The following is a 24,160-nucleotide window of genomic DNA, read 5'->3' on the forward strand; positions in this document are numbered from 1 at the left end:
CAGAAACCCGCCCCTCACAGCACTCAGCCCACACCCCCAGTCAAGGGGTCCACAAACAGACCTCAACAGCAAGAAAAAGATGCAGAACTCCATCCCGGGGGAAGGACAAGGAAGACTTACCAAAGTCTGCATTTGGGGAGGTAGGGCAGGTGGAAGGCAGGGCATATATATTAGCGTTGTGATCTTATAAGAGAAAAGTCACCCAACGTGCTTAGGTATTTTGTTTGGACAGTGCTGTTGTGTTAGATATTCTTTTCTGTCATCACTCATTTTAAGGTGATTTTACCTGGCTTGGGGCTTTCATGACACACCTGCCACTGGCAGCTTTGTGGCAGTGCCCTGGGCTCGCCCCCATGGACCCTGAAGCCTTCACTCAGTGCTGATTCAGGGGAGACCCTCCTTCAGCAACAATGGTCCTATTTGTGTGTGTGTGTTTAATCATAACTAAAATGTTTTATTTGACACCATTAAGTGTATGAATTTTAAACACATTCTTGGACTAGGGGCTCATATCCATCAGCTTGTTCAACTTTGGCAACTTTTTTTTTTTAATATATTTTATTGATTTTTTACAGAGAGGAAGGGAGAGGGATAGAGAGTTAGAAACATTGATGAGAGAGAAACATCGATCAGCTGCCTCCTGCTTATGGCCAGCAGGGACCAGCAGATTGTTCTGGGTCCTGTCCAGCAGCATGGCCAGCAGGGACCAGCAGATTGTTCTGGGTCCTGTCCAGCAGCATGGCCAGCAGGGACCAGCAGATTGCTCTGGGTACTGTCCCGAGTGTGAAGCCAAGTGTGCATCTGGGTGACCATGTGGGTTGTGGTGATTAAGGGCACAGATGGTGCTGGTCCTCAGACTGAGAGAGACCTGGGGATACCCATGCCTGGGCAGCAGCATGGCCAGCAGGGACCAGCCCTCTCCCACTGGGGATGTGCCCGCAACCAAGGTACATGCCCTTGACCAGAATCGAACCTGGGACCTTTCAGTCCATAGGCCGATGCTCTATCCACTGAGCCAAACCGGTTAGGGCTTGGCAACTCTCTTATCCCCAGTGGTCTTGAGGCCAAAACAGTGGTCCTTTTTTGTATTTTGTTGTGGGTATGCCACTGTTGTGGGTATGCGAATGTGATGTCTGTTATACGTAAGCACTAATATTTTTGCATATGCTTCTAATGACCCTCTCTCATATGCTTCACTAGCAGCAAGGAAATAGCAAGATGTTAAAATTCAAACTCTGACAGTAAAACCTCATTCTCTTTGCCCAGGAAGCTGAGCAGTCACTAAATCCAATCACAGAACCTACATGAACAAACCTAAGCTTTTTGAATATTCAACTGCATCCTATCTTTTGGGATTCTAAAAAACTTTTTCAAATGGTCTTATTATAATATTACTAGAGGCATGGTGCATGAACTTCATGCACGGGAGGTGTAGGGGAGTTACCTCAGCCCAGCCTGGACCCTCTCCAATCCGGGACCCCTTGGGGGATGTCCAACGGCCGGTTTCGGCCCAATCCACTGGGACATGTCACACAAGGTTTGTTGTCCCAGGGATCGGGCCGAAACCAGAAGTTGGACATCCCTCTCACAATCTGGGACCACTGGCTCCTAATTGCTCACCTGCCTACCTGCCTGATCGCCCCTAACTGCCCCCACCCCACTGGCCTGGTTGCCCCCAACTGCCCCCCTGCCGGCCTGGTCGCCCCTCAGTGCCCCCCCTGCTGACCTGGTCTCTCCCAACTGCCACCCCTGCTGGCCTGGTTGCCCCTCACTGCCCCCCTCTACTGGCCTGGTCACCCCTCACTGCCCCCCTCTACCAGCCTGGTCACCCCTCACTGTCCCCCCTGCCTGCCTGGTCGCCCCACGCAGCCTGCCGGTCAGTCATTTGGTCATCCCTCGCTAACCCCCCTGCCGGCCTGGTCGCCCCATGCAGCCTACTGGTCAATCGTTTGGTCGTCGCTCGCTAACCCCCTTGCCAGCCTGGTCACCCCACACAGCCTGCTGTTTGGTTGTTACTGTGAGGGCATCGTGACCAATTTGCATATTACCCTTTTATTAGTATAGATATTGAGTCTGTTAAATGCCTCAGATTGTTTTTGGAGGAAGATGTACTTAAATGTTTAATTAAAAGTCTGGCTGGTTTTCCAGCAGCATGTCCATGGCATGCTGGGCCACACAGAAGCTTGATTCTGCACAAGCAGATTGCTCTGGGTACTGTCCCAAGTGTGAAGCCAAGTGTGCATCTGGGTGACCATGTGGGTTGTGGTGATTAAGGGCACAGATGGTGCTGGTCCTCAGATTGGGAGAGACCTGGGGGCACCCATGCCTGGGCAGCAGCCTGGCCAGCAGGGACCAGCACCCCTCTTTGCCCTCCTGAACGTGTCCACCGGGACATGTCACACAAGGTTTGTTGTCCAGGATTCTGAAGTGACCGGCTCTGGCAGCAGCTGTGGGACCCCATCACTCCTGTTGGGACAGACGGAGTGATTCCCAGTTGTTAAGTGCCTCCAGAGCCAGTGGGTGCCACCAGGCCACATGGGCAGCGTCAGAAAGCGGGCCTGTCCCAGGAAGGCGAAAGCCCTGGTGGGCAGATGGGTGTTGGGTGTTGGAGAGAAGGAGATTCTGGCGACACCCCCACCTGCGAGGCCAGAGAGGCACTGGTGGTGAAGGACACCTTGCAGAAAGACTCTTGCTGTGATGATCCGTCCTCACACCCCTCGGCGTTGCTATGGCAGCCACAGCCCTTCAGGGACAGCACAGTGAGGGGCTGTGTAGCAGATGGCAAATCTCCCCCATAGCCAACTTTCCATCTCACTGTCCAGTCTAGTGAAAGCCTGCACGTCGAGTCTAGGTAACAGCCCACATGGAAAACGTGTGACATCCAGGGTTTGTACTTGAGTTGATAATGGCAGGGATGTGGGACAGACAGGGCCAGGCCTGAGGCTTCATTCAGACGCTGGCACAGCCAGCAGGAGGCTGCTGGAAGAAGCAGTGTACTGGGTGACCCGACTTCAGCCTGGGGAGGGTCCTCCTGGAGCCTGCTGGGCCAGCACCGGGGCGTCGGGCTGCAGGAGCCCAGCCACAGGACTGAATCGTCAGAAGCAGACTCTGTCCGGTTAGCCTGAGTCTCGAGAGCGGGGCTCTGCTCCCAGCTCAGTCGTGGCCGTAACCGCTCAGAACAGTTTCTTTTAGTGCTTTGTTCAAGCCCACTCGGTAGTTCAAATCGCCTTCACTGCAGGACGAAGCCAGCCCCTCATGACACCTGTCCCCTCTCTGTTCTTCTCCCTCCCTCCTGTAGCCCTTCTGTTCCCACACTCTGGCCGGGGCGCAGGCCGCCTGCCTCTGCAGCCTCCCATCTGTGCAGGCAACTTGTTTCTAATCTCCCAAACTACTGGGACCGAGTCATGCTAGTGGCAGTGCCACACCCCTCCAGCTCACCGGGCTGAGACACATGTGGATCTCTGCTCGGAGCTGCTTGGACTTGGCGGCAGCCCAGCCTGTGAGCAGCGCTGCCCCGGCCCGAGGAGGTCAGTGGACCAGCAGGGCTTCACTCGGCCACCTGTCACCGTGTGCTGCCTTCCCGCTCCAGCCGTTCCCTGTGTGTGTGGCAGGTGTAACCCCCAGCCCTTTTAGGAGGCACATCTTTGTCTTTTTCTGTAAGGGGTGCTTCTTTTCTTTGTGCTGTTTCTTTTCCTGTGGGTGAAGGGCAGTCCACCATGTGCTGCCAGGGTCTGTAGCTCTTCCATTCAGGACCAGCCCTGAGTGATTCCGGCACCCGTCCCAACCCCTTTCTTACTGACCAGAGAAGTTCCTAACGTGGTCCTCTTGCCCACATTTCAGCTTAGACCCCACCTCTCTTCCTTTCTTGGAGGCTGAAGGTCACACAGGGAAGGACAGGATCCGAGATAAATTCTGAAGGCAGGAAGAAGGCAGAGGAGGCCTGCTGGTCAGAGAGGCAGACGTGCAGTGGGGCGTGGCCAGGAGCCCACTCGCTTAAGGAGAATCGGGCCTTTGTCTTATTCCCCGGTATTGGCCAGGCCAGGCCCAGGCCAGGCAGAGCCTGCGGGAGGGAGAGAAGGAACAGCCATGAGCGTCCGGGGCACCAATCCCGGGGTCCACGGACGTTTGTCTCGAGCAGCCTCATTGCATCAGGTGCCCTCTCTGAAGGCATCTCAGTCATAATGCCGCTGCCGGAGCTGCTTGGCATGCCCCAATGCCTGGCAGGGTTTCTAACACCCTCCAGTACTGGTGGCCACGGGTGGACAGCGGCAGAGGAGAAGCTTGTACAGAACAGCCCTCATTTTGAGCTAAGAGTTTGCTCCCCGGCCTGATCACCTGGACTTTGTAGGACATCCAGCCCAGCCGCTGGCCAGCTGGCCCCGCCCATGGCAGCAGCCTACACAGAGGCCAGGCTGTTCTCTCTGGCCCTCTCCCATTCCTTCTGTCCCGCTTTCCTCACCCCTGCCCCTACCCACACATAGTTCTCCCAGCCAGGACAGGCCTCCTGTCCCATCCCTTCTCCATCGGCAGCAAATCGCCAACACACAGAACCCACGGCTGGCCAGCCAGCCACTAGACAGGCCCATTCACAGACCTGAATGGCCTCCTGGGCTACAGGCTTCAATAGTCATCGACAGCGGTGCTCTTTCCTGCAGGCCTCACGTGTAGCTAAAAGTGCTGCTTCTGTGTGTCTGCTGCCAGCTGAAGTTCCACAGTTCTCAGTGGTGCTCTGATGGTACCCCCAACTCCCCCACACTTCCCTGTTTTCAACACTTATCACTCAGGAGAAGGAGCTATGTTAATGCAAAGAATAGGCTGTGCTGCTGAATTTAACATCTCACCTTCCCACATCCCTGTGCACCAACCTTCTGCTGACAGCATTTCTCTGTAGTTTCCAAGGACTCGAGCACCTTCTCCTTCGCTTCATCTTCTCTAAGAATTGTCTTCTAGGTGAATGGGCAGCATCTCAGTCTGGTCGTCCTGTGGTAGGAATGTGAAACCAGTCACAGAGACCGGAGAACATTAAAAACAATGCCGCTGAGAAGGACTTAGCCCGCTCTGGTTGTGACAGGCACCTGTGTCCTCTGCAGGGCTTACCGTTAAATTACCATCAAGTAGCCTTTACGTTGAAAAGAGTTTCTTTCCTGAAGGGAGGTTTGGCCGCCTGACCTGGCCAGTCCCCTCCTGGCTCAGATGCACCTGTGTGCACCGTGCTGTGTGCTGCTGCCCCGGGGCCTGTGGGGCCTGGCGTGGGCAGAGCAGCTCCCTCAGGGATGCAGGGAGTCCTTATTCTTTCCGTTTCCTGCAAGTGCTGAGTTGACGCCTGGTTTCATGCAGGAGCGTTTTCCCAGTCATTTTACAGGTTTGGGAAATGGGGCTTCATCTGCCTTCTCTGTGGCCTGGATGGGCGGCTTGTACCACTTCCCACGGCGCACAGTGGCGCTCTGCCCTCGGACCACTTTTTCTTGGACTTCTAACCTCCCTTTGCATTGGACAGTGTTCCCCGCTGCCTGCCAGACACTGGCTGCATGAGGACCGAGGGAGCCAGGGTCCGGGAAAGACTCAGTAACCCCTCCGTTTCTCTTTGTAGAGTCCGCTTAGTAGAACGAGGATCCCCTCACAGCTTGCCACTTATGGAGTCAGGGAAAGTAAGTATTCACGGAAGAAATATGCATTTCTATGTAAGTATGAGCCTCTGTGGATGGGCTTTGAAATTTGAATGTTATTTTCTAGAATATTGTTTCCAAAATGTTTTCTTGAATGTGGTATATATCAGGGCTAGGTTTGGCCATGAGTACAGAAACTCAAAATAACAGTGTTTTCAAGGAGCTAGAGTTTTTCCCCTCTCACATAAAAGAAACCCTGAAGCCACCAGGGGTCCCGGCACTTTTGTCTTGTTCTGCTCTGCATGGGCTACCTGTCCGGGGGCCTTGGGGCCTACAGTGGCTGCTGCACCTCCAGCCACGGTGTCCACATTTCATGAGAAGGAGACACAGGACAAGGAGAAGACCAATGTGCAGGCCTGAGGGCAGCTCCCTGGGCTGCCTCACTCTTACATGCCAGTGGCGGGCACGGGGTCACAGGCACACCAGCTGAAGGAAGGCTGGGAGCACTGTCCTGGTTCTGAATGTCTCTGGGCCTGGCTAACAATTGGGTGTTGGTTACTATGGACGTAGACAAAGAATAGTTAGCAGGAGACATCTAGTAGTTCCTGCCACTGTGGTTATGTTTCTTATAGAAATAAAGAACAAGGAACATGTAAACCGAAATGGAGATCTTTTTTTCTTTTTGGCTGCAATTGTCAGATCTCTTCTCCACCTAATTTTAAAGGCATCTTACTTGCTTCTGCACTTTTTATAAGTTGTTTCTAACCACAGGAAGCAGTAACACCGCCCCCCCCCCCCCACCAGCCCACCGCAGCCTGGTGGACCATTACAGACCTGAGCCGCATGTCACAGTGGAGACTTCAGGTGCAGGACAGCTGTTCCGAGAGCTTTTTACCACAGATCTACCTGATTTCAGTCATATGATGTTAAGTAGCTGAACCGAGGCAAGCTGTGTTCTAAAATTGCAGAATTAGCTTTTGCTTCCTCACTTTTGTGGTTTCAGTGGAATTCAAAACATTTCTAAGCTAAACTTCTATTAAGAAGGAGATGCTTAATACCAACGTTTTGATAAAAGATGCTTGCCTGCAGGAGGAAACGGAAGGCATATGGAACAGAGATGGGGGCCACACAGGTGTTCTCGTCACACTGCCCCAGCCTGCACAGGCAGTGGCTGCCGCATTTCTGGAAACTTTGTCCCTGACTTCCTTAGTTCAGTGTCTACTGCAAGCATTGTCCTTCATGCTCACGTGCCACAATGTGAAGTATAATATTAAGTATATTTGAAAAAAATAATTGAAATAAATAAAACTTCCTGTTTTGCGTCCACGTAAGAAGCATCCAAACTTGTAGAGAATTTTTGTAAGCGATTATTTGAGCCAAAACTGATGACAGTTTCTGGAAAGTAAAATCTCAAATGCTCCAGAGAATGGCAGCTCGCAACTGCTTTTAGCCATTTGGGACTCGGGGGGGAACGAAGGAGCATCACACGGGTGAGAGAAAGCAAGGTGGGGGCTGGATTGCAGGATGATTCTAGATGATGTGCTCCGTGAGGGCGGTTACACTTATTTCAAAGGTGTGTTAACCTAGATGCCCAAGAACAATGGACAGGGCTTGCTCAAGGCAAAGACAGACCTTTTACTGAAGAACATATAGTAACTACCCTGCCCAGTTAGGAGTTTATGATCGAATCACCCTGTGAGGTTACATCTGGAGAAGCACATTTTCATCCTCCACATTTGCAAGCATCGGGTTGTGTTAAATTATATGCTTTATCATGTTTCTGTTTTTAAAATCTTAAGATCACTTTTACACAGGCTCTGACATTGTAGTAACAATTACAATGAAATGCAACTATTATGCTGTAATTACATAATGCCGTGGTACATAATTTTTATTTAAAGCCATACCACTTTCCAGATTCTTTTAGAAAGGAAAGCAGGCATTTGGAATGAAGGCAAGATCCGGGTTGGTTGCAGTGTAGGATCTGCCTGTTTACTGACAGGGATGTTCTTCCCACATAGATACTTCCAGGCGTTCGGATCATAATCGCCAACCCAGAAACAAAAGGACCGCTGGGAGACTCACACCTGGGTGAGGTGAGTGCGTGGCTTCCTCTAGGAGACATAGCCTCCGAGACCAGTTTGTCCTTCTGCTACCTACAGCCTGTCCCCCAGAAAGCAGCACTCCCACCCCCTGACCACAGTGCCCATCCGGTCGCGCTGGGGAAGTCACCCCTGACCGGCTGGGAAATAAGGTGAGATGAGCTTTATTGCTTGAAGGAGTCCATGACAGTTCAGGATTACAAAGTGGGACTTCCCTAAGGAAGTGGGCTAGTTTCTCTTCAAAGAATTTAGAAGAGGAAACTCTGTGGGCTGTGTTTCCTCATTTCTCAGCTCTTGTGCTTGTTTCCCACGGCCCCCCTTGGTCAGGGAGTCGATAGAGAAGCATACAGAGGGCATCATCTACAGCTTTGGGGCGTAGCAGCATCCGCAGGTGCCTGCGGGCGCAAGGAGGACAGCGGCTTCTTCCCACCTGGGTGTCCGTGTGACACTCTGCTTCTTCGATTGCATGGCCACCTTCCTCCAGGGAGGACGTTGGGGCTTCAGGAAAGGGCCTCCCTGCGTCACACAGACGAACTCCCTTCCGGGGTTCCCACTGCGAGGCAAGCCTGCTCCCCACTTGGCCAGCTCCCTCCTACCAGCGGACATCCCGCTGCAGCGCCACCTGCATGCCCCGGTGCTCCCTAGCCTGCCGCTGTAGCCAATGCCTTACTAGAAATGCCACGATCAGCACTGTCCCTGGAGGACACAGGGACATTTACACATTGCAGATGAGCAAACAGATGATCATGGGCGGGTCCCCAGCCACAGCTCATTCCCCCAGCTCCTCTTCCTGGGCTGCTTTGCGGCCCTCACTCGAACCCCAGAATCATGCAAAGATGAGAACTGAGATGACAGTTCTACACCTTTTACTCCATTCGTTGGAAGAAGATTGGGTTGTAGAGGCTGATGTCTCTCCCGTGCCAGGGGGAGCCCATGGCAGTCTGGCTGTCTTAGTGCGACGTGTCTAGGGAGGAAACCTTGTTAGAAGCGGAGCAGTTTCCATTCCCCGCCTTAGACGGCTGCCTTCCTTCTCTGTTCAGCAGGCAACAGTCGCTCACAGGCCGGCTGTGCCAGGCCCTGTCCTGGAGCTGGGGTGCCACGTGCACAGGGTGGTGCTTCTGGCTCCCAGGAACGTGACTGTTTTTCCGTGTAAATAAGATAACAGAGCAGCTAGGCCCAGAACACACCCGGCTACCCCAATTCGGGACATTGTCCAGACCTCACGGCACACAGCTGTGTGAGCGTTTTAGGAACTTCCTCCAGTGGTTTCCATGGCTCTGCATCCCCCGCATGGTCTCCACGGTGAGTCAACACGTCGTTTTCCGTTTTCCCAAATGGCACATGGTGTTTTTCTTTCCTGTTTCCTGAAGTTAGAGTTTTTCCCTCTTAGAGTTTGTTTTGTTCTGTGTTGTTTCCTGCAATATATTTCCAGCAGTATGCAAAACGGATGAAAGGGGAAAAATAAATCAAAAAGCTTTTTAATATTTCTCCAGGTTGCTTTTTGGAAACCATCATTAAATTTGAATATGCATGAGGAAACTGGTACAACTTTGCTCCCTGGTTGTATTTATTTAGAAATCCCTCCATCAACCTGCTTTGGTGGAAGTCTCAGGTGGATGGTGTGGTTCGTGTAGCTGCAAGCTTGCGCCGCGGGGCCTCTGTGTCAGTGAACTGCTAGCATCTGTCTCCCCAGAAACCGAGTGAGGTCACCGTCGCCTTGCCTTTGCCGTTCAAGGACACTTCCTCAGGTTGACTCACCCCGGCCTGTTCTCCCCTCACAGATCTGGGTCCACAGTGCCCACAACGCCAGCGGTTACTTCACTATCTATGGAGACGAGTCCCTCCAATCAGATCACTTTAGCTCGAGATTAAGTTTTGGAGACACCCAGACCATCTGGGCACGGACAGGCTACTTGGGGTTCCTGCGGAGAACTGAGCTCACAGACGCAAATGGAGGTGAGAGTCCAGACAGGTGGGTGAAGGGCCAGGCCCCCCAAACACTGAGGACCTGTCGGGTTTGGAATTCCCATGAGTTTCTAGGGGTCGCTGAGGCTTCCTGACACCCCTGCCTCTCACACCCGGGAGCTGTGTTCATGTAGCCAAACTGGCATACGTTTAGGGGAAAAGTACAGAAACGTTTTGGCATCACGTTTGATTGTAAGAAACCCAGAGGCTGTTTTCCTTGAGGGTACTCTCTGGGAAGAGCTCAGCTTAGAGCTTTGAGCTTTGAGGTGGGTGGTGATCCCGACCTCCCTGGAGCCTCCTGTCCTGCCCCCATAGTCTTGGTCAGAAGCCACAGTCAGTGTCTCATTGCATCGGACCTAAATCGGGAAAGATCTCTGCCCTGGTGTTTTTCTACATGGATCACTTCTTCAGATTCGCCCTGATGTTCTTACTGCCCTGAAGGTGGAGGATGTGTCTCTTATCTGTGAGGCAAGAGGGGCCACCTGCGTGTTGTCCTCACCCGGGTGTGCAGGGCTGACGAGGACACGTGTCATCACAGGGCCGAGGAAGTCTTTGTCCTGAACATGGTCAGAAACTCAGGTGCGGAATAGCAGCAGCACTAAGACCTCCGGAGACGGCATCAGAGGGAACTGGGTGTACCTGCCGTGCCGGGTCCTCACCAGGTCCCCGGGCACAGCACAGTGAGGAGGGCGGCGCAACGCCGCCCACGGGACCAGGTGCAGCGAGGAAGCCGCATCCCACACGTGGCACCCGGAGTGGAAGCCGCCTGGGAAGCGCCCTCCCGAGGGCCAGGCAGAAGCAGCGCGCCTGCCCCGGCGCTTTCCCGAGGGCGCGGGCTGAGAGTCTCCCCGCAGAGGGCAGCTGTCCCCAGCTCGGCCACCCTTTCCTTGCAGCTCTTGCTCATTCAGGAGCCGTTTTAATCTTCCTTTCTAAGTGGCTTGAGCGGCTTTTCGGTGACGCTCACACATACTTGGTTCCCTGCACAGAGCGCCACGATGCCCTGTACGTGGTGGGAGCCCTGGATGAGGCCATGGAGCTGCGCGGCATGAGGTACCACCCCATAGACATCGAGACCTCTGTCATCCGAGCCCACAAGAGCGTCACGGAATGGTGAGTGCCCTGGGCGTCTGGGCACCAGAGCGGAGGAATGTGCGGCATTGGAAACACGGGTCCTGTCTGAGCTTCGGGTCGTAACCCTTTACCGTTCGGGGCTAATTCCATGGCAGGTCAAGCTGGTGTCTCACACGTTCCCTGGGAATGACCTGCGGACGGCCGGGTTCACATGTGGCTCCATGCTGGCGGGCCTCAGGCCCCGGGGACCACCTGGCAGCCACCTGTCGTGTCCTCTCCCCCAGCCTCCCTTTCCTGCTGCTTCTCCAGTTCACCCCTGGCCTGAGGAGGAGGACGTGACGCCCACGTCACATTATGTATCCAGCGACCAAGTCTCTCCCTTCCTCAGAGGCTGGGCCCCTAGCCAGTGACAGCCCCAGTCCCAGCTTCCTGGTAGACCCCCGCCTCCATTCAATATGGAAACCGGCCCGATTCTGATGCTGTGTCACCAGTTCCAAATGCCATAATGACACGACACCAAGGGACACGTAACGGTGCCATCTGGGCATCACCACCGCACCAGTGGGCTCACCGGGCTGTGCAGAGCAGTGTTTTGTCACAGATCAGATGGGGGCCCACACCAGCCCACCTTCTGGGGTTAACACTCTCCATGCAGACCCAGGAGGACGCGGTGCTGTTCCCTTTCATTGTTACATGTACGTTGGTCATTCTAAACGAAACACACATTTTTCCTAACAGACATACATTCACTGTTAATAAAACAGTAAGTTTTCCCAGATACTTCCTGCCTCACAGCTGAGTTAGAATCTTCAGTGTGTCTGGCATGAAAAAGCAGCTACCAGCTGCCCACTGCAGGGCCCTGGGCCTGGTGCTGCCCCCCCCCCCCCCCCCGTGCACCCCCACCCTGAGACCCTCCTGGGCCTGGGGCTGTCCCCACGCACCCCCACCCCGGGACCCTCCTGGGCCTGGTGCTGTCCCCACGCACCCCCACCCCGGGACCCTCCTGGGCCTGGGGCTGTCCCCACGCACCCCCACCCTGGGACCCTCCTGGGCCTGAGGCTGTCCCCACGCACCCCCACCCTGGGACCCTCCTGGGCCTGGGGCTGTCCCCACGCACCCCCACCCTGGGACCCTCCTGGGCCTGAGGCTGTCCCCACGCACCCCGACCCTGGGACCCTCGTGGCCTCTATAGCCAAGCAGACCGTGGGCACAGGGGCAATGACTTTTAAGGTTCGTAAACACTTTGTAAAAGCCCAACCATATAAGGTTAATGTGCCTTAAAGTGTAAATCACAGACTTGGCTCCCACAAATGGGGAGACTGACTGCTCCGGGTGACCCCCTTTGGAAGATCCCAGATAAAACACTTCTGAGTGAATCTTTGACATTGTCGAGGAATTACCCCCCAAACGGGTCGGCTCTTGTTATTGTGCCCCCACATCTGCAGTTGACCTCTGAAGTATTTGATCTGAGCTGGGGGCCTGCGGGTCGGCTGGGTGCAGCTGCCGGCTCAGGTCCTCAGATGTTCCTCTCTGCCATGCAGAGGCAGGTCAGCACCAGCCCAAACACCCAGGGCCCTCCAGCCTTGGCTACATCTCACTGTCCAGGTTAATGTGGCCCAAGGTCAAGGGCAGGACACAGACCCTGCCCTTAGGGCCACAGTGTGCCCACGGAGGGAGGAGCCTCTGCTGCACCCGCACCCCTCAGCGCAGTGGGGGGGTGGGGTGGGGGAGAGAAGGAGCTGCCAGGCACAGAGATGATGGGGATGGGCCGGCAGGAGAGGCTAATGACAGGAGCTTGAGGCAGTTCATGAGCTCAGCCCCACCCGGACTCTAAGGGCTCAGGCAGGTTCACAGAGAACCAGTGGCACTTCTTAGAAAGAGAACGTTAAAGGAAACCTCTCTGTGCAGTGATGGCTTTCTCTTTCTTCCAGCGCTGTGTTCACCTGGACAAATTTGCTGGTGGTGGTGGTTGAGCTTGATGGGTCAGAGCAAGAAGCCCTGGACCTGGTCCCCTTGGTGACCAACGTGGTGCTGGAGGAGCACTACCTGGTGGTGGGCGTGGTGGTGGTCGTGGACATCGGCGTCATCCCCATCAACTCGCGGGGAGAGAAGCAGCGGATGCACCTGCGCGACGGGTTTTTGGCAGACCAGCTGGACCCCATCTACGTGGCCTACAACATGTAGCCTTGCCTCCAGCTCCGCAGGCGTTTCTGGAGATGGACGCATCGTCCTGAGTGTCGCTGAGCGAGCAGCAGCAGGCGGCGTTCACGGAGGGAGCTGTCTCACGGTGGTGGGAGGAGACTGCCCTCGGCGGCCCGGTTGGCGTGGGTGGAATGGACACGTGAGTTATCACCGAGGTTTGCTCAGAAGGACCTCGCATTATGCCTTCAGTTTGTTGGAAAAGCCCATTTCAAAACATTTTTCTTCTTTTTCTTTTGTTATTGGATAAGTGCTTTTTTCGTAAATGTGGTATTTCGTTAAGCCAAAATAGCAATTAAAAAAATATTCTGCCCTCCAGATGGGTTCTTCTAAACAATCTATGTAGTGTGACAAAGCATTGTTTTCTCTGTTTTAATGTGTCATGAAATCTTAATGACATGGACCTGTTACTAATTTAAGCCATTGCTAGCTCTCATCCTTTTAGGACAGTCTGTTGAGGTACGAGAAGACCTTCCAAATAGCACCTTCCCGTTAAATTTTAGCAGCTTTCCTTGTCAGAAATGTGCTGACACGGAGGCTAACACACGGCCTTTGGCGTTAGCATAGAACGAGAAGAAATTATAAATAAGGTGTATTTCAGCAATTACCTTGCAGATATCTTTGTACTAAACTAAAAAGATAAAATAAGTTAACTTCTTCAGATGTAATTATGTACAAAACGTTTAATTTATTTTGATCTCTTTAGAAGTATAAAAGAGAAAAAACATTCAAGAATATTAAAGTCTTGTAATGTTTGCTAATATAAAAAAGTGTTGTATTATCTTGCGTGGATAGTATCACAACAAATATATATATATATGAGATATAAATTCACTAATGAGCAGAGGAGATTTTAAAGTTTAAAACGCAGAACCTGCCATTGCATGGTGTCCCCTCCACGGTGTGTAGAGAAGAGAGCTGCTCTCACTTCCGCGCTGCTGATGGGAGCAGCCAGGTTGCCAGGAGCCCCGCCAGGCGTTTCTTCTAGAACCAGAGACCAGCAGGTGAAATGCTTGGAGACGATCTCAAAGGCGGTGAAGGACTGTGAGGCGAGCCGGGCCTGCTCTCCTTTGCTGCGAGAGCAACACTGGACAGTGTGGTCAGCGTGTGCTCACGGCCCGGTGCGCACGGGGAGGCAGGCGGCCGACAGCACTGTTCTCTGAGCTGCAGGAATTCGTTGCACAATGTTTTTCATCATTTTTGTTAGTGTCCCTTTTTTGGTCCTTGGTATGAACAGGAATGATGCTCTGTGGTCATTGGCACCCGGCTGCATTGATTGCCCTCAGATGGCCACTGGGGAGTGGACAGGGTGTTCAGAACAGCATGAGGGGAAAGATTCACATAGAGCGTCATTCAGCCAGCTCTCCAGGGCTCCCCAGCCCGCATGAGCAGAACCCACAGGGACCCCGCACAAGCTGCCCGCGACGCCCCCAGCGCCCCTGGCTGGAGCAAAAGCCGCACAGCTGCCTTCATGCTGCCACCTGTGGATCCCACGTTTCTGGTTCTCGTCTCGCTGCTGCCTCCCAGGTCTTCTCATTCCCAGGGCTCATCTTACACTCCTCATTGAGCCGGCCCGTCTGTGTCCAGCCAGGAGGAGGTGTCAGCTACCCAAGCGTGACTGACTTGGTCATTGGCCCCGGATGGCCCTGCAGTGGCTCTCGTTGCTAGATGTGCATGACTAAGATTGTTGCTGGGCAAAATTTAGATTCTCTTTTCATTTTATCGTAGGCAATGTCTTTATCTGCCCTTGCTGTACGCGCCAGCAAGTCAGCCCTTTGCTAAAAGACAGTTTTGTTTGACTTCTGAGATCCAAGGCTAATTGTTTTTTTTTAAATTTAAGTGGCATATTTTTTTTAATTTGTCTGCATGTGGGATGCATCCTTCCATCGCCACAAATCATTTGGCTTTTACGATATTGTTTGACTTCATTGCTGTGTGTGAGTATTTCTCCACATGCTTCAGATACACATTCCTACAGTCTCTGCTTCCTACAGGGAGAACTCATCACACACAGAAACAAGACATTTCGTACACTCACCCACCTGGTTAGGAAGGGGGTTTAAGGTTTCGGGAAAGACACTGAGTAGGACACACAGCTGCAGGATAACTCATGAGTTCCAGCGGAGGTCAGGAGGGGCAAGTCAGGTGTCTCTCCAAACATGACCCTCGCCTGCCCATGTCAGCTTCCAGGCCCGGTGGTGCAGGTGTGAAGCGTTAGCGACATCCTGTCACCTCCGTGTCAGAGTTGAGGTCCAGAGGGTGGGGGGCTTGGGTGGCAGCTCTGTTGTGCAAGAAAAAGGAAAGGAGACACTCGGCACCACCGTTTCAGCAATAACGAAGGTTGTTCTGCATTAGCAATTGTACTGTAGATAAACCACTCATGGGAATGTTACAGGTGTTTGTCTTGTGACCTTGTGCTTTCGAAGTCAGACAAAACCGTGTGATCAACTTGCACAAAGGAGGGTACACAGTGAACATTGAAACACAGACCTAACCCACCAGGGCGGCTTCCTCATGGTGCTTGTTTATTATATATATTTAACCCTGCTTGACACTTTACCCCGGGGAAACCGTCCCTTTTATCAGTTGAATGTTAGCAGCGTTATTTCATAGAGTGTGATGACTGGTTAGAGAAGTTCATGTACTCAGCCAATCACGGTTTCAAACAATTTTTATGTGCAAAGGACGGCAACCTTCTCGTATGTTAAACCACCAGTAAGCTTTGTACATCTGTGATAACGCCTGTTTTATATTCAAATGAACAAATAAAAGCTTTTATTTTTGTTGCTCTGAAAATAGCAGTTTCTTAATTGGTCCCCTGGAAAACTGCCCGGACAGCTTCCGTCCAGGAAGGAAGTGACTCCTATGGGAAATGGGAACTGTATCTGACTCTGTTTACATAATGTGTTGCATTACTTCTTAGTACAGATAATCATACTTTGAACAATGTTTAAATTTCGATGTGGGCATTTATTGCTAAAAAAAAATTCCTATGGCAACAAATGTTTTGTGAAATGTTTTTTTAAATTCTTTTAAATATATCTAAATATATTTGTTCACATTTTGCTGCAAGTGTACAGATTATTGGTTAACTTCTGGGGTAAAGAGCAAGCATGAGTCCTGTGTGCACACATGTCCATCAGCTGTATTGCAGGGACCCTCTGCATGTCAGGAGGAAGGTCTAGCTGGCTAGTTCAACCCAAATTATCTTTGTTCATTTGACAAGTGAAAGCCCTATCTGTTGCCCAAGATCTGAGAATTCTTATGTCTTTGTCTTTTGGAAAGCAGTAGCAAGTTAACTGACTTTCCATCTAAAGGTTATAAAAGGTAAGTTTTATACACGTACAAATCAGTAGAATTCAAATCTGCACACAGATCACCAGGCTTAACCCCTCACATTAGAAATCCACTTGTCCCCCCAACTCACAGCTATTGTTCAAGACAATCCTGTACTAGTTGGGGGGTGATGCTTTGGGTGTATAGAAGTGGGGGGCTGCAGACCAGCCGGCTGCATTGAATTACACAGACTACTGCCAGGAAGGTCCCAGTGTCTCAGATGGTGGCCAAACAGTGATGAGTCAAATACAGACAAGATGACCAAGAGAGGCCCTGCACAGACCTTCCTGCGCACGCATGTGTGTGTGTGTGTGTGTGTGTGTGTGTGTGAGTGAGTGTGAGCATGTGCGCGTGCGCGCGCGCACACACACACACACACACACGTGCACCTGGGTGGGTGTGAGTGAGAGTGTTCTTCGGTGTGGCATGCTCTGCACCCCCCAGCTCGGTGCTGAGTCCTTGGGACACAGTCAGCAGTAGTTTTGTTGGCTGGTCGATTATCATCCAGTGTCGTAGTCATCCTCCCAGTGTCTCCTCATTTTGCTTTGTTTCCTCACCTTGTACTCATGTGTGTTAACTATCTCCTCACCCATTAGCCTTCCTGCAGGAGAACAGGGTGTGTTTTCTGCAAGCACACCTACCTGAGCACCTGGCACGGGGCAGGCATTCAGTAACACTTGCTGGATGAAGGACCTCCTCATGGGTAAGTGGCACCAGGGGCTCGCAGCCCCCCAGAGAGGAGGAGGAGAGAACGGATAGATGATAGGAATTTCTGGGAATGGGATGAACATGCTTTTCTTCATAATCCAGAAGATGCCAGTGCATCCCAGTAGTCACGCAGGCCTGATGCCAGAGGTACTGATTCTAGTAACTCATGTTGGGGCCCAGCCATCCCTGCTATTTGACAAATGACTGAAATGCCATCAAGAGGGTCAGGGCTGACAGAGATGGGAGGAACTGGAAGTGACTGATGTGGTTAGTGAACAGAGATTGGAGCCTCCATGCACGCCCGTCACGTGCCCAGGACAGGACAGGGTGGAGGAATGTGAAGAGCCGCAGGTAGATGGCCGGCCACCAAGGCTGGGGGACCCGGGCACCGCTGCCCAGCTCATCCTCAGGAGGGCGCCATGGGGTCAAGCACTGCGGCGGTCCCATGACTGCCCTGGGCCTCGCCGGGCTGCCCAGGGCTGCTCTGCCGCTGAAGACGGAAGGAACGTGTGATGCGGAGGCAAAGGGGCCGGCGCACCCACTCACCTTGCTGAGCCATCATCGGTGAGTCCCTGACCCATGTCTGGGCTGCTTTTCCTCAGACCCCCTGTGTGGGGGCCGGTGGACCCGCCCTGACCGTTATCAGACCAGCTCTCCTGCTGAGGACTCAGGCCCCTGTGGGGGTAGGTAGCCTCAGACGGTTCCGAGACAGAACCTGAAGTGCCGGCCGAGTGTAAAACAAACATGAATTCTGAGGACAAATGTCCTCAACGTCCAGAGCAGCTCCCAGCTGCTGAGGGTGTATGAGGGGCGACATGAGGTCAGCCCAACCTAGGCCATCACTTGCAGGTTCACGGACCGGAGCAGGAAGCAAGTGTGCGCGCTGGGCCCTGGAGAAGGAGGGGGTGGAGAAGCACTGGAGGTAAAGCTACTTAAAGAGACGCTGTGGTCCTTTGTAACCTGAATAATCAAGCCTCACGTGTGGTCTGTTTAAACATCAAGTCGATGTTCAGGTATTACCATGTTAAATACTTTGTTTGATTGTGTACAAGGTTGACCTGTGGGGCTAATTTTCTGCGGCAAGCTCCTCCCCGCCCTGCCCCCTCCCCACATTGTGTAAATGCTCCTCTAACCAGACCCAGGGCCTGGCAGCTCCGATGCTCAGATGAGGATTCGTCTCAGGGAGCTTAAGAGCTTCTGCATTTATAGCACTGAGCTGGGGACAGGCAAGTGCCAGGGGTGCAAGGTTGTGGGGGGCAACCTCTTGGTTAAGGGGGGAAGCTGGAAGCCACAAGTGGGCGGGCACATGGGGTGGGAAGGCAGCGGGACCTCTGAGTCAGGGTGGATTCAGTCGGGGGAAGGAGCTTCCCCGTTAGCCACCTGCCCTACTGGGAAAATCCAAATCACCATTTTTTTAAAAAGGAAGTTTTTGAGTAGGTAATCCAGTTACATGGTCCAAATGCGGAAACTGTATAAAGGCGTGTCCACTGTGAAGTCGTGTTTAATCTTGGCCCGTCCGGTTCCCCAGAGCCCATGGCAGTAACCATGCACACCAGTTTCCTGCCAGTCCTGTCTGGGTTTCTTTACGGGAATGCAGGCCAGCTCTGAGCCCATGCTCCTGCCTCCATTCTCACCCACGAGGAGGTACGCGGGACACTCCATTCTCTACCTGTGTTCTTTAAAGCTCACCTTAGGTTCTCCATGCTCTCACAGCAGCACGGCCTCCTGCCTCGGGTGCACCTGTCTGCTCCCATCCTCGGACACAGCCTTCCCAGTGTCGCACTATTGTCAGCAACCAGCTTCTGTCCTGACAAAAGTCGGTCATTTCATTGTGGGCAAGTGTTTCTCATGGGTGGGTTTCTGGCGGGGGGGCAGGGGGGCGCCATGGTGAGTCGGGGTGAGTGCTGTGACTTGGACAGATGCTTCAGGGGGTTTCACTGCCACTTTTCACTTTCAACAGCAACCCCTCACCAACAGAAAACGTTTGCTTTAATTTGCATTTCTGTTATTACTAGAGGCCCAGTGTACAGAATGTGCACTGGTAGGGTCCCTAGTGGCTGCCGGCTGCCGGCCAGGTACTCCCTCCCTCCCCTCGGCCGCCTGCTGGAACTCTTGGACAACTCCCGTTCAAGGGTACAATTTGCATTCTATGCTTTTATTATATAGGATAAGTAGGATCAAGTATTTTAACAGTATTTTAGAAAGCCATTTGTATTTCTCTTTCTGCAAACTGTTCATGTCCCTTCAACTACTGGGTTGTTCAGCTTGTCAGGAACTGTTGTGAAAGGTTTTAAATGGGGGATGGGGGGGAAGGATTAGTGTCTGTCCTACCCAGCTCACCTGACCAGGCTCTCTCTGCCTTTTATTGTCTTTGAGCTACTCTACAGTTTTTAAATTATAGAAAACGGATAATAGTCATTACTTTAGTCCCAGGAACACAATTCGTTATTGCCCTGTGAATAGACCTGATTCACATCAGTTTGGAAATTCACTTCAGAATCCCTGTTTTCCGTCCAGGTGCTGTTCTTGGAACCTCTGGCTGAACCAGTTGGAACCTACTACTTGCTTCCTCATTAGTGAACTAAGGACATCTTCCTCCGTGGTTGCTATCCCATAGCTCCTTTCAAATCATTCCCCTCGCTGCTGAGAGCTCTGTTAATTAGAGACATCAGCCCTTCGTCTGGGATGAGTTGAAAATGCTTTCTTCCCGCCCAGGCCAGGTGGCTATGCTGTGAGCGTCAGCCCGTGAACCAAAGGGTCATGGGTTTGATTCCCGATCAGGGCACACACCCAGGTTCCCAGTTCAATCCCTGGTCAGGGCGCCTATGCAGTGGTCGGCAAACTCATTAGTCAACAGAGCCAAATATCAACAGTACAAGGATTGAAATTTCTTTTGAGAGCCAAACTTTTTAAACTTAAACTTCTTCTAATGCCACTTCTTCAAAATAGACTCGCCTAGGCCGTGGTATTTTGTGGAAGAGCCACACTCAAGGGGCCAAAGAGCCTCATGTGGCTCGTGAGCCGCAGTTTGCCGACCACGGGCCTATGGGAAACAACCAATGATGTTTCTCTCTCACATTGATGTTTCTCTCTCTCTCTCTCTCTCTCTCTCTCTCTCTCTCTCTGCCTCTTCCCCACCCCCCGCCTCTCTAAAGTCAATTAAACAAAAAAGAATTCTGTTTGAGAATATACTATGAGAGTTGAGGGTTTTGTTTGTTTGTTTGTTTTTTAGGGAAAAGGAGGTGGAGGAAAGAGAGAAGGATGTGTATCTCAGATTGAGACCCTTGGAACATGGCTCCTGAACTGAAGGAACTAGCAAATGTCTGAGAGACCAAGTAAGTATGTGTAAGCAAATGAAGGAACCAGTCATCATTGCTACATCAGTCCAGGGAAAGGATGGATTTGCAAAGAAAAGTTCAATATGGATCTGAGTTGGATGTTTTTTTTTAAAAGCTGGTTTGGCCCGATAGGGCTGGGAGGCAGCTGTCACCCCTGAGCTGCACTGTGGGTTTCAGAGCCACTGGCTTTGGTTTCTCTTGTTTCGAGAGACAGGAATGAATGGTGCAAAAAAAGATCGCTTCCAAGCAGATAAGGGACCTGCTGAAGCCCAGGAGCACTGGGGGCTCGTGCTGATGGCAGGCGCTGGGAGACTTTCCTTACACGGGCACCTTCTTCCTTGAAAGTTCCAACAGGAAGGCTTCTGCCACCTTCTGTCATTCTGTCTTTGAACTCTTTAATTTTCTATTTCCTGTTCAGGCCCAGGCTCAGGGCAGCCAGGAATAAGGACAAGCAGCGAATACCTGTGTCTCTCAGCCCCCAGGCCCAGGGTGAGGAGCTCCCCAGGAGGCAGCTGTACAGGGACCCTCGGGACACTGCCTGAGACCATTCTTTGTGCCTCTGACCGACTCCCTTTTAAACCATTGAAAGATCCAAATTGAAATGTCAGAGTGATTTATTTGTAAGCAGAGCCCCCACATTTTGGCTTGAGGATCAACAGCAGGAAGACACTGAACACAAATCACAAGATTTATACTGGAGACAAACCAAAAAACGTGTGGTCCACAATCCCATCTGTCTGGCCCTCCCATTAGTAGATACTCAGTTTCCAGAATTACTAAAAGGTCATAAGAATTGTAGCTTAATCTTTTCGAATCCTGATGATTCTCTTTAAACGAGCTAGAAAAGAATGGATTCCCATTCTTTTATAAACAGAGAAAATACAATTTATTCATTTTGTCCAAACCTAATCTGGCCTACTACCAAGGCGCTTTTGCCCACAAATGGATGTCTAATTTGTTGTTTAAAAAAGAGGACCAGGAGGAATATCTTTTGCTGCCAAGATCCTGTCACTCCTATTTTCTTCTTGTCCTAAATACAATTTCCCTCAGTCTATTTTTCTTCTCCCGATCAATAACAAACTTCTCAAGAGTAGTCTTCCCAAACATTCACTTCTTTATCCTTTGCCTTCGGTAGTCACTTGAGCCTTTTATCACCATGGCATTGCCCTCAATCCCTCTTCCAGTCTGCTGGCTCCTTAACCTTGTCAGATCTCTCATTACTTGGGGAAAAAATTACTTTCCTGTAACCCTTAGCCCTGTTGATTTCTCTAGAGAAGACTTACTTTTTTCTTTTTTCCTTTTTAATCCTCACCTGACGTTATTTATTTTAGAGAGGAAGGGGGAGATCAGTGAGAGAGAGAAACATTGATCGATTGCCCTGACCAGGAATCTAACCCAGACACTTTGGTGCCCTGGACAATGCTCCAACCCTACTGAGTCACCTGTCCAGGGCAAGACTTATTTTTCTAATTTTAATTTTAAAATGTTCAGAATACAAATGTGGGGGGAAATGGTTCACCCCAAATCAATATTAGGTCCTCAAATGACATTCTTCTCCAGCTAACGTCTGTTCACCTTTCAAGCTTTAGCTTACATATAATTTTTAAGCCTTTCCTCATTCTTTCCCCTCCTGTGTTATACTTTCTCTGTATCCGGTAGTCTTGTATTTATTCTTGCTCGCACCTACCTCTGATATTTTGGAAGAATGTTGCTGTTATTTAATTGATGCCCTCACTAGAATGGCAACTCTATAGGGATAGCAAGTATGTCTATTTTGCTCATCATCATATGATCAGCATTGAACACAGATGCTATAGCTCAAGTATTTGTGTTTGTGTGTGCGTGCTTTAATATATTTTTATTGATTTCAGAGAGGGAGAAGGAGAGAAGTATCAATGATGAGAGAAAATCATTGATCAGCTGCCTCGTGCACGGGATTGAGCCTGCAACCTGGGCATCTGCCCTTGACCGGAATCGAACCCGAGACCCTTCAGTCCACAGACTCAATCCTGAGCCAAATCAGCTAGGGCTCAAGTATTTGTTAAATGAATGAACTAAAAATGTCTATACTGTCTCCTAAATTTCCTTAGTATTCTCCACCTTCAGTTATACTGTGCCTTATTTCTAGATAGCAGGAGCTATTTCTTGTCTTTGCAAGTCGTTATAAAGTCACCTGTAGTCTTCAAGGGGCTGTAAGAAGAAACATGATGTTAGGAGTATGGACGTTGACTTTGAGCAGCTCTGGGTCTCAGCTTCCTCTCCAGTATGAGGTTAAGAAATTGGACGAGATACAGGTTTTCAGATTGCCCTGTTGAGCCAAACGGAATCTTAGGAAGCTTTTTCAGGGCTGCCTAATTGAAATGCCAACTTAGAACTTGTTGACTAGATGATTGCTAACCTCTCAAATCCGACTCTGAAACAGACCATGCATGAGCCTACCCTCAGAGCTCAAATTCTGACAAAGACTGATTTTTTTATCGGCTTCTAGATATCAAGGAGGTCCTCTAATACACATTTGCTGGTTGAGTATTGACTACAAATAAGGTGCTGATGAGGACACACACTTGGTAAAACAAAGCTGCTGTCCAGTGTGGAGTGGTCACCAGCCACCTACGATTGAATATGGCTAGTCCAAGTAGAGGTGCTGAGAGCATGACACACACTGGATTTTGAAGACTTAGTACAAAACAAGAATGTAAACTAATTCATTCGTTGTTAAACACTGAAATGTTTTGGCTATATTATTAAAGTTTTCACCCTTTATTAAATAACTTAGAATTGCACAGGTGTCCCATATTACACATTTTCATTTGACAGTTTTATGCAGCTTGTATTTCAGCTTAGCAGTTTTGTGAATGTACGTACCCTCTAACACCTGGCCTCTGGGGGTGTTCCGTGGCCAGCAGAATCAGTCACATGGAGGCTTATGAGAAAGAGCAGAATCACCTGCTCCACTGACCCCAGACCTACTGAGTCAGATTCTGCACTTTAAGGAGATCCCCCAGGGATCATGTTAGCGCGAGTTTGAGGTCTGATATAGAGCACAGTACAGGACGCCATTGGTCTCCTTACCCCTCACATTTTTGCTTCTCCAATCCTACTGGATCAGGGATTAACCTGAGGGACCAGAGTCCTGGGGTTGGGGAGTCTATAGATGAGACCTAGGAATCTGTTAAAAAAAACCAAACCATTTTGTGCAATGTATTTTGTGCATGTGTATGTGGATTTTTCATGAAATGGTGTATTGATTCTCCTGAGTAAAGTAGTCGTTGTGAAAGGGTTGGGTCCATCAGCAACACTGGGAACTTGTTAGAATGCAAAAGCATGCATCAGGCCAGCAATGATTAACAATCTCTCCTGTGGTCCTGCTTCAGAAGTTTGAGAACCATTGAATTAGATACTGGAGGCAAAAGAGAGGGCCAAGCCACTTCTTGCATGATGAGGAGGGTGAAGGAGGGTGATGCCGACATGAGCTGAGACTGGTTCACGTAAACTGGTTGGAGAAGTGGAGTGACAATGGATTAGATTCTAGATGTATTGAAACTGATGCTACTGACAAACTTCGTGTTTATGGAATAATTTTCTGTTTGTTCAGCCTAGTGTAAGGATTAAGAAATCAGGCTTTGTAGTTAATCAACCTGAATTTTTTGAGAACTGGTTAAAGTATTTTGAGTCTTTCTGAAAGCTGAAAAAAGTTAAGTTCAACTTAAATGTTTAAGTGAATGAATGATTTTCCATACACTGTTTTCATATAAAGTTAAACAGTCACCAATGGATAGCCCACTGTGCATGACCACCATGTGATAACAGTGTTTGGTTTGGTAAAGCGAGTTGG

The 24,160-nt window shown here is 50.8% G+C and overlaps 1 protein-coding gene across 4 annotated transcripts in view; it reads left to right on the forward strand.

Moving 5' to 3' along the window:
- DIP2C (disco interacting protein 2 homolog C) overlaps positions 1 to 16,002 on the forward strand; it is a 421,423-nt gene extending 405,421 nt beyond the window's left edge. For all 4 annotated transcript variants that reach the window (XM_080656660.1, XM_080656661.1, XM_080656658.1 and 1 more), the window contains 5 exons: positions 5,591 to 5,648; positions 7,628 to 7,702; positions 9,490 to 9,664; positions 10,660 to 10,783; positions 12,676 to 16,002. In XM_080656660.1, the coding sequence (XP_080512786.1) occupies positions 5,591 to 5,648; positions 7,628 to 7,702; positions 9,490 to 9,664; positions 10,660 to 10,783; positions 12,676 to 12,928 (685 nt within the window). In that variant the 3' untranslated portion in view covers positions 12,929 to 16,002. The remainder of the gene's footprint in view (positions 1 to 5,590; positions 5,649 to 7,627; positions 7,703 to 9,489; positions 9,665 to 10,659; positions 10,784 to 12,675) is intronic.
- Positions 16,003 to 24,160: the final 8,158 nt, after the last annotated feature.

Source organism: Plecotus auritus (assembly GCF_963455305.1).
Source record: "Plecotus auritus genome assembly, chromosome: 1".
Classification (NCBI taxonomy): domain Eukaryota; kingdom Metazoa; phylum Chordata; class Mammalia; order Chiroptera; family Vespertilionidae; genus Plecotus; species Plecotus auritus.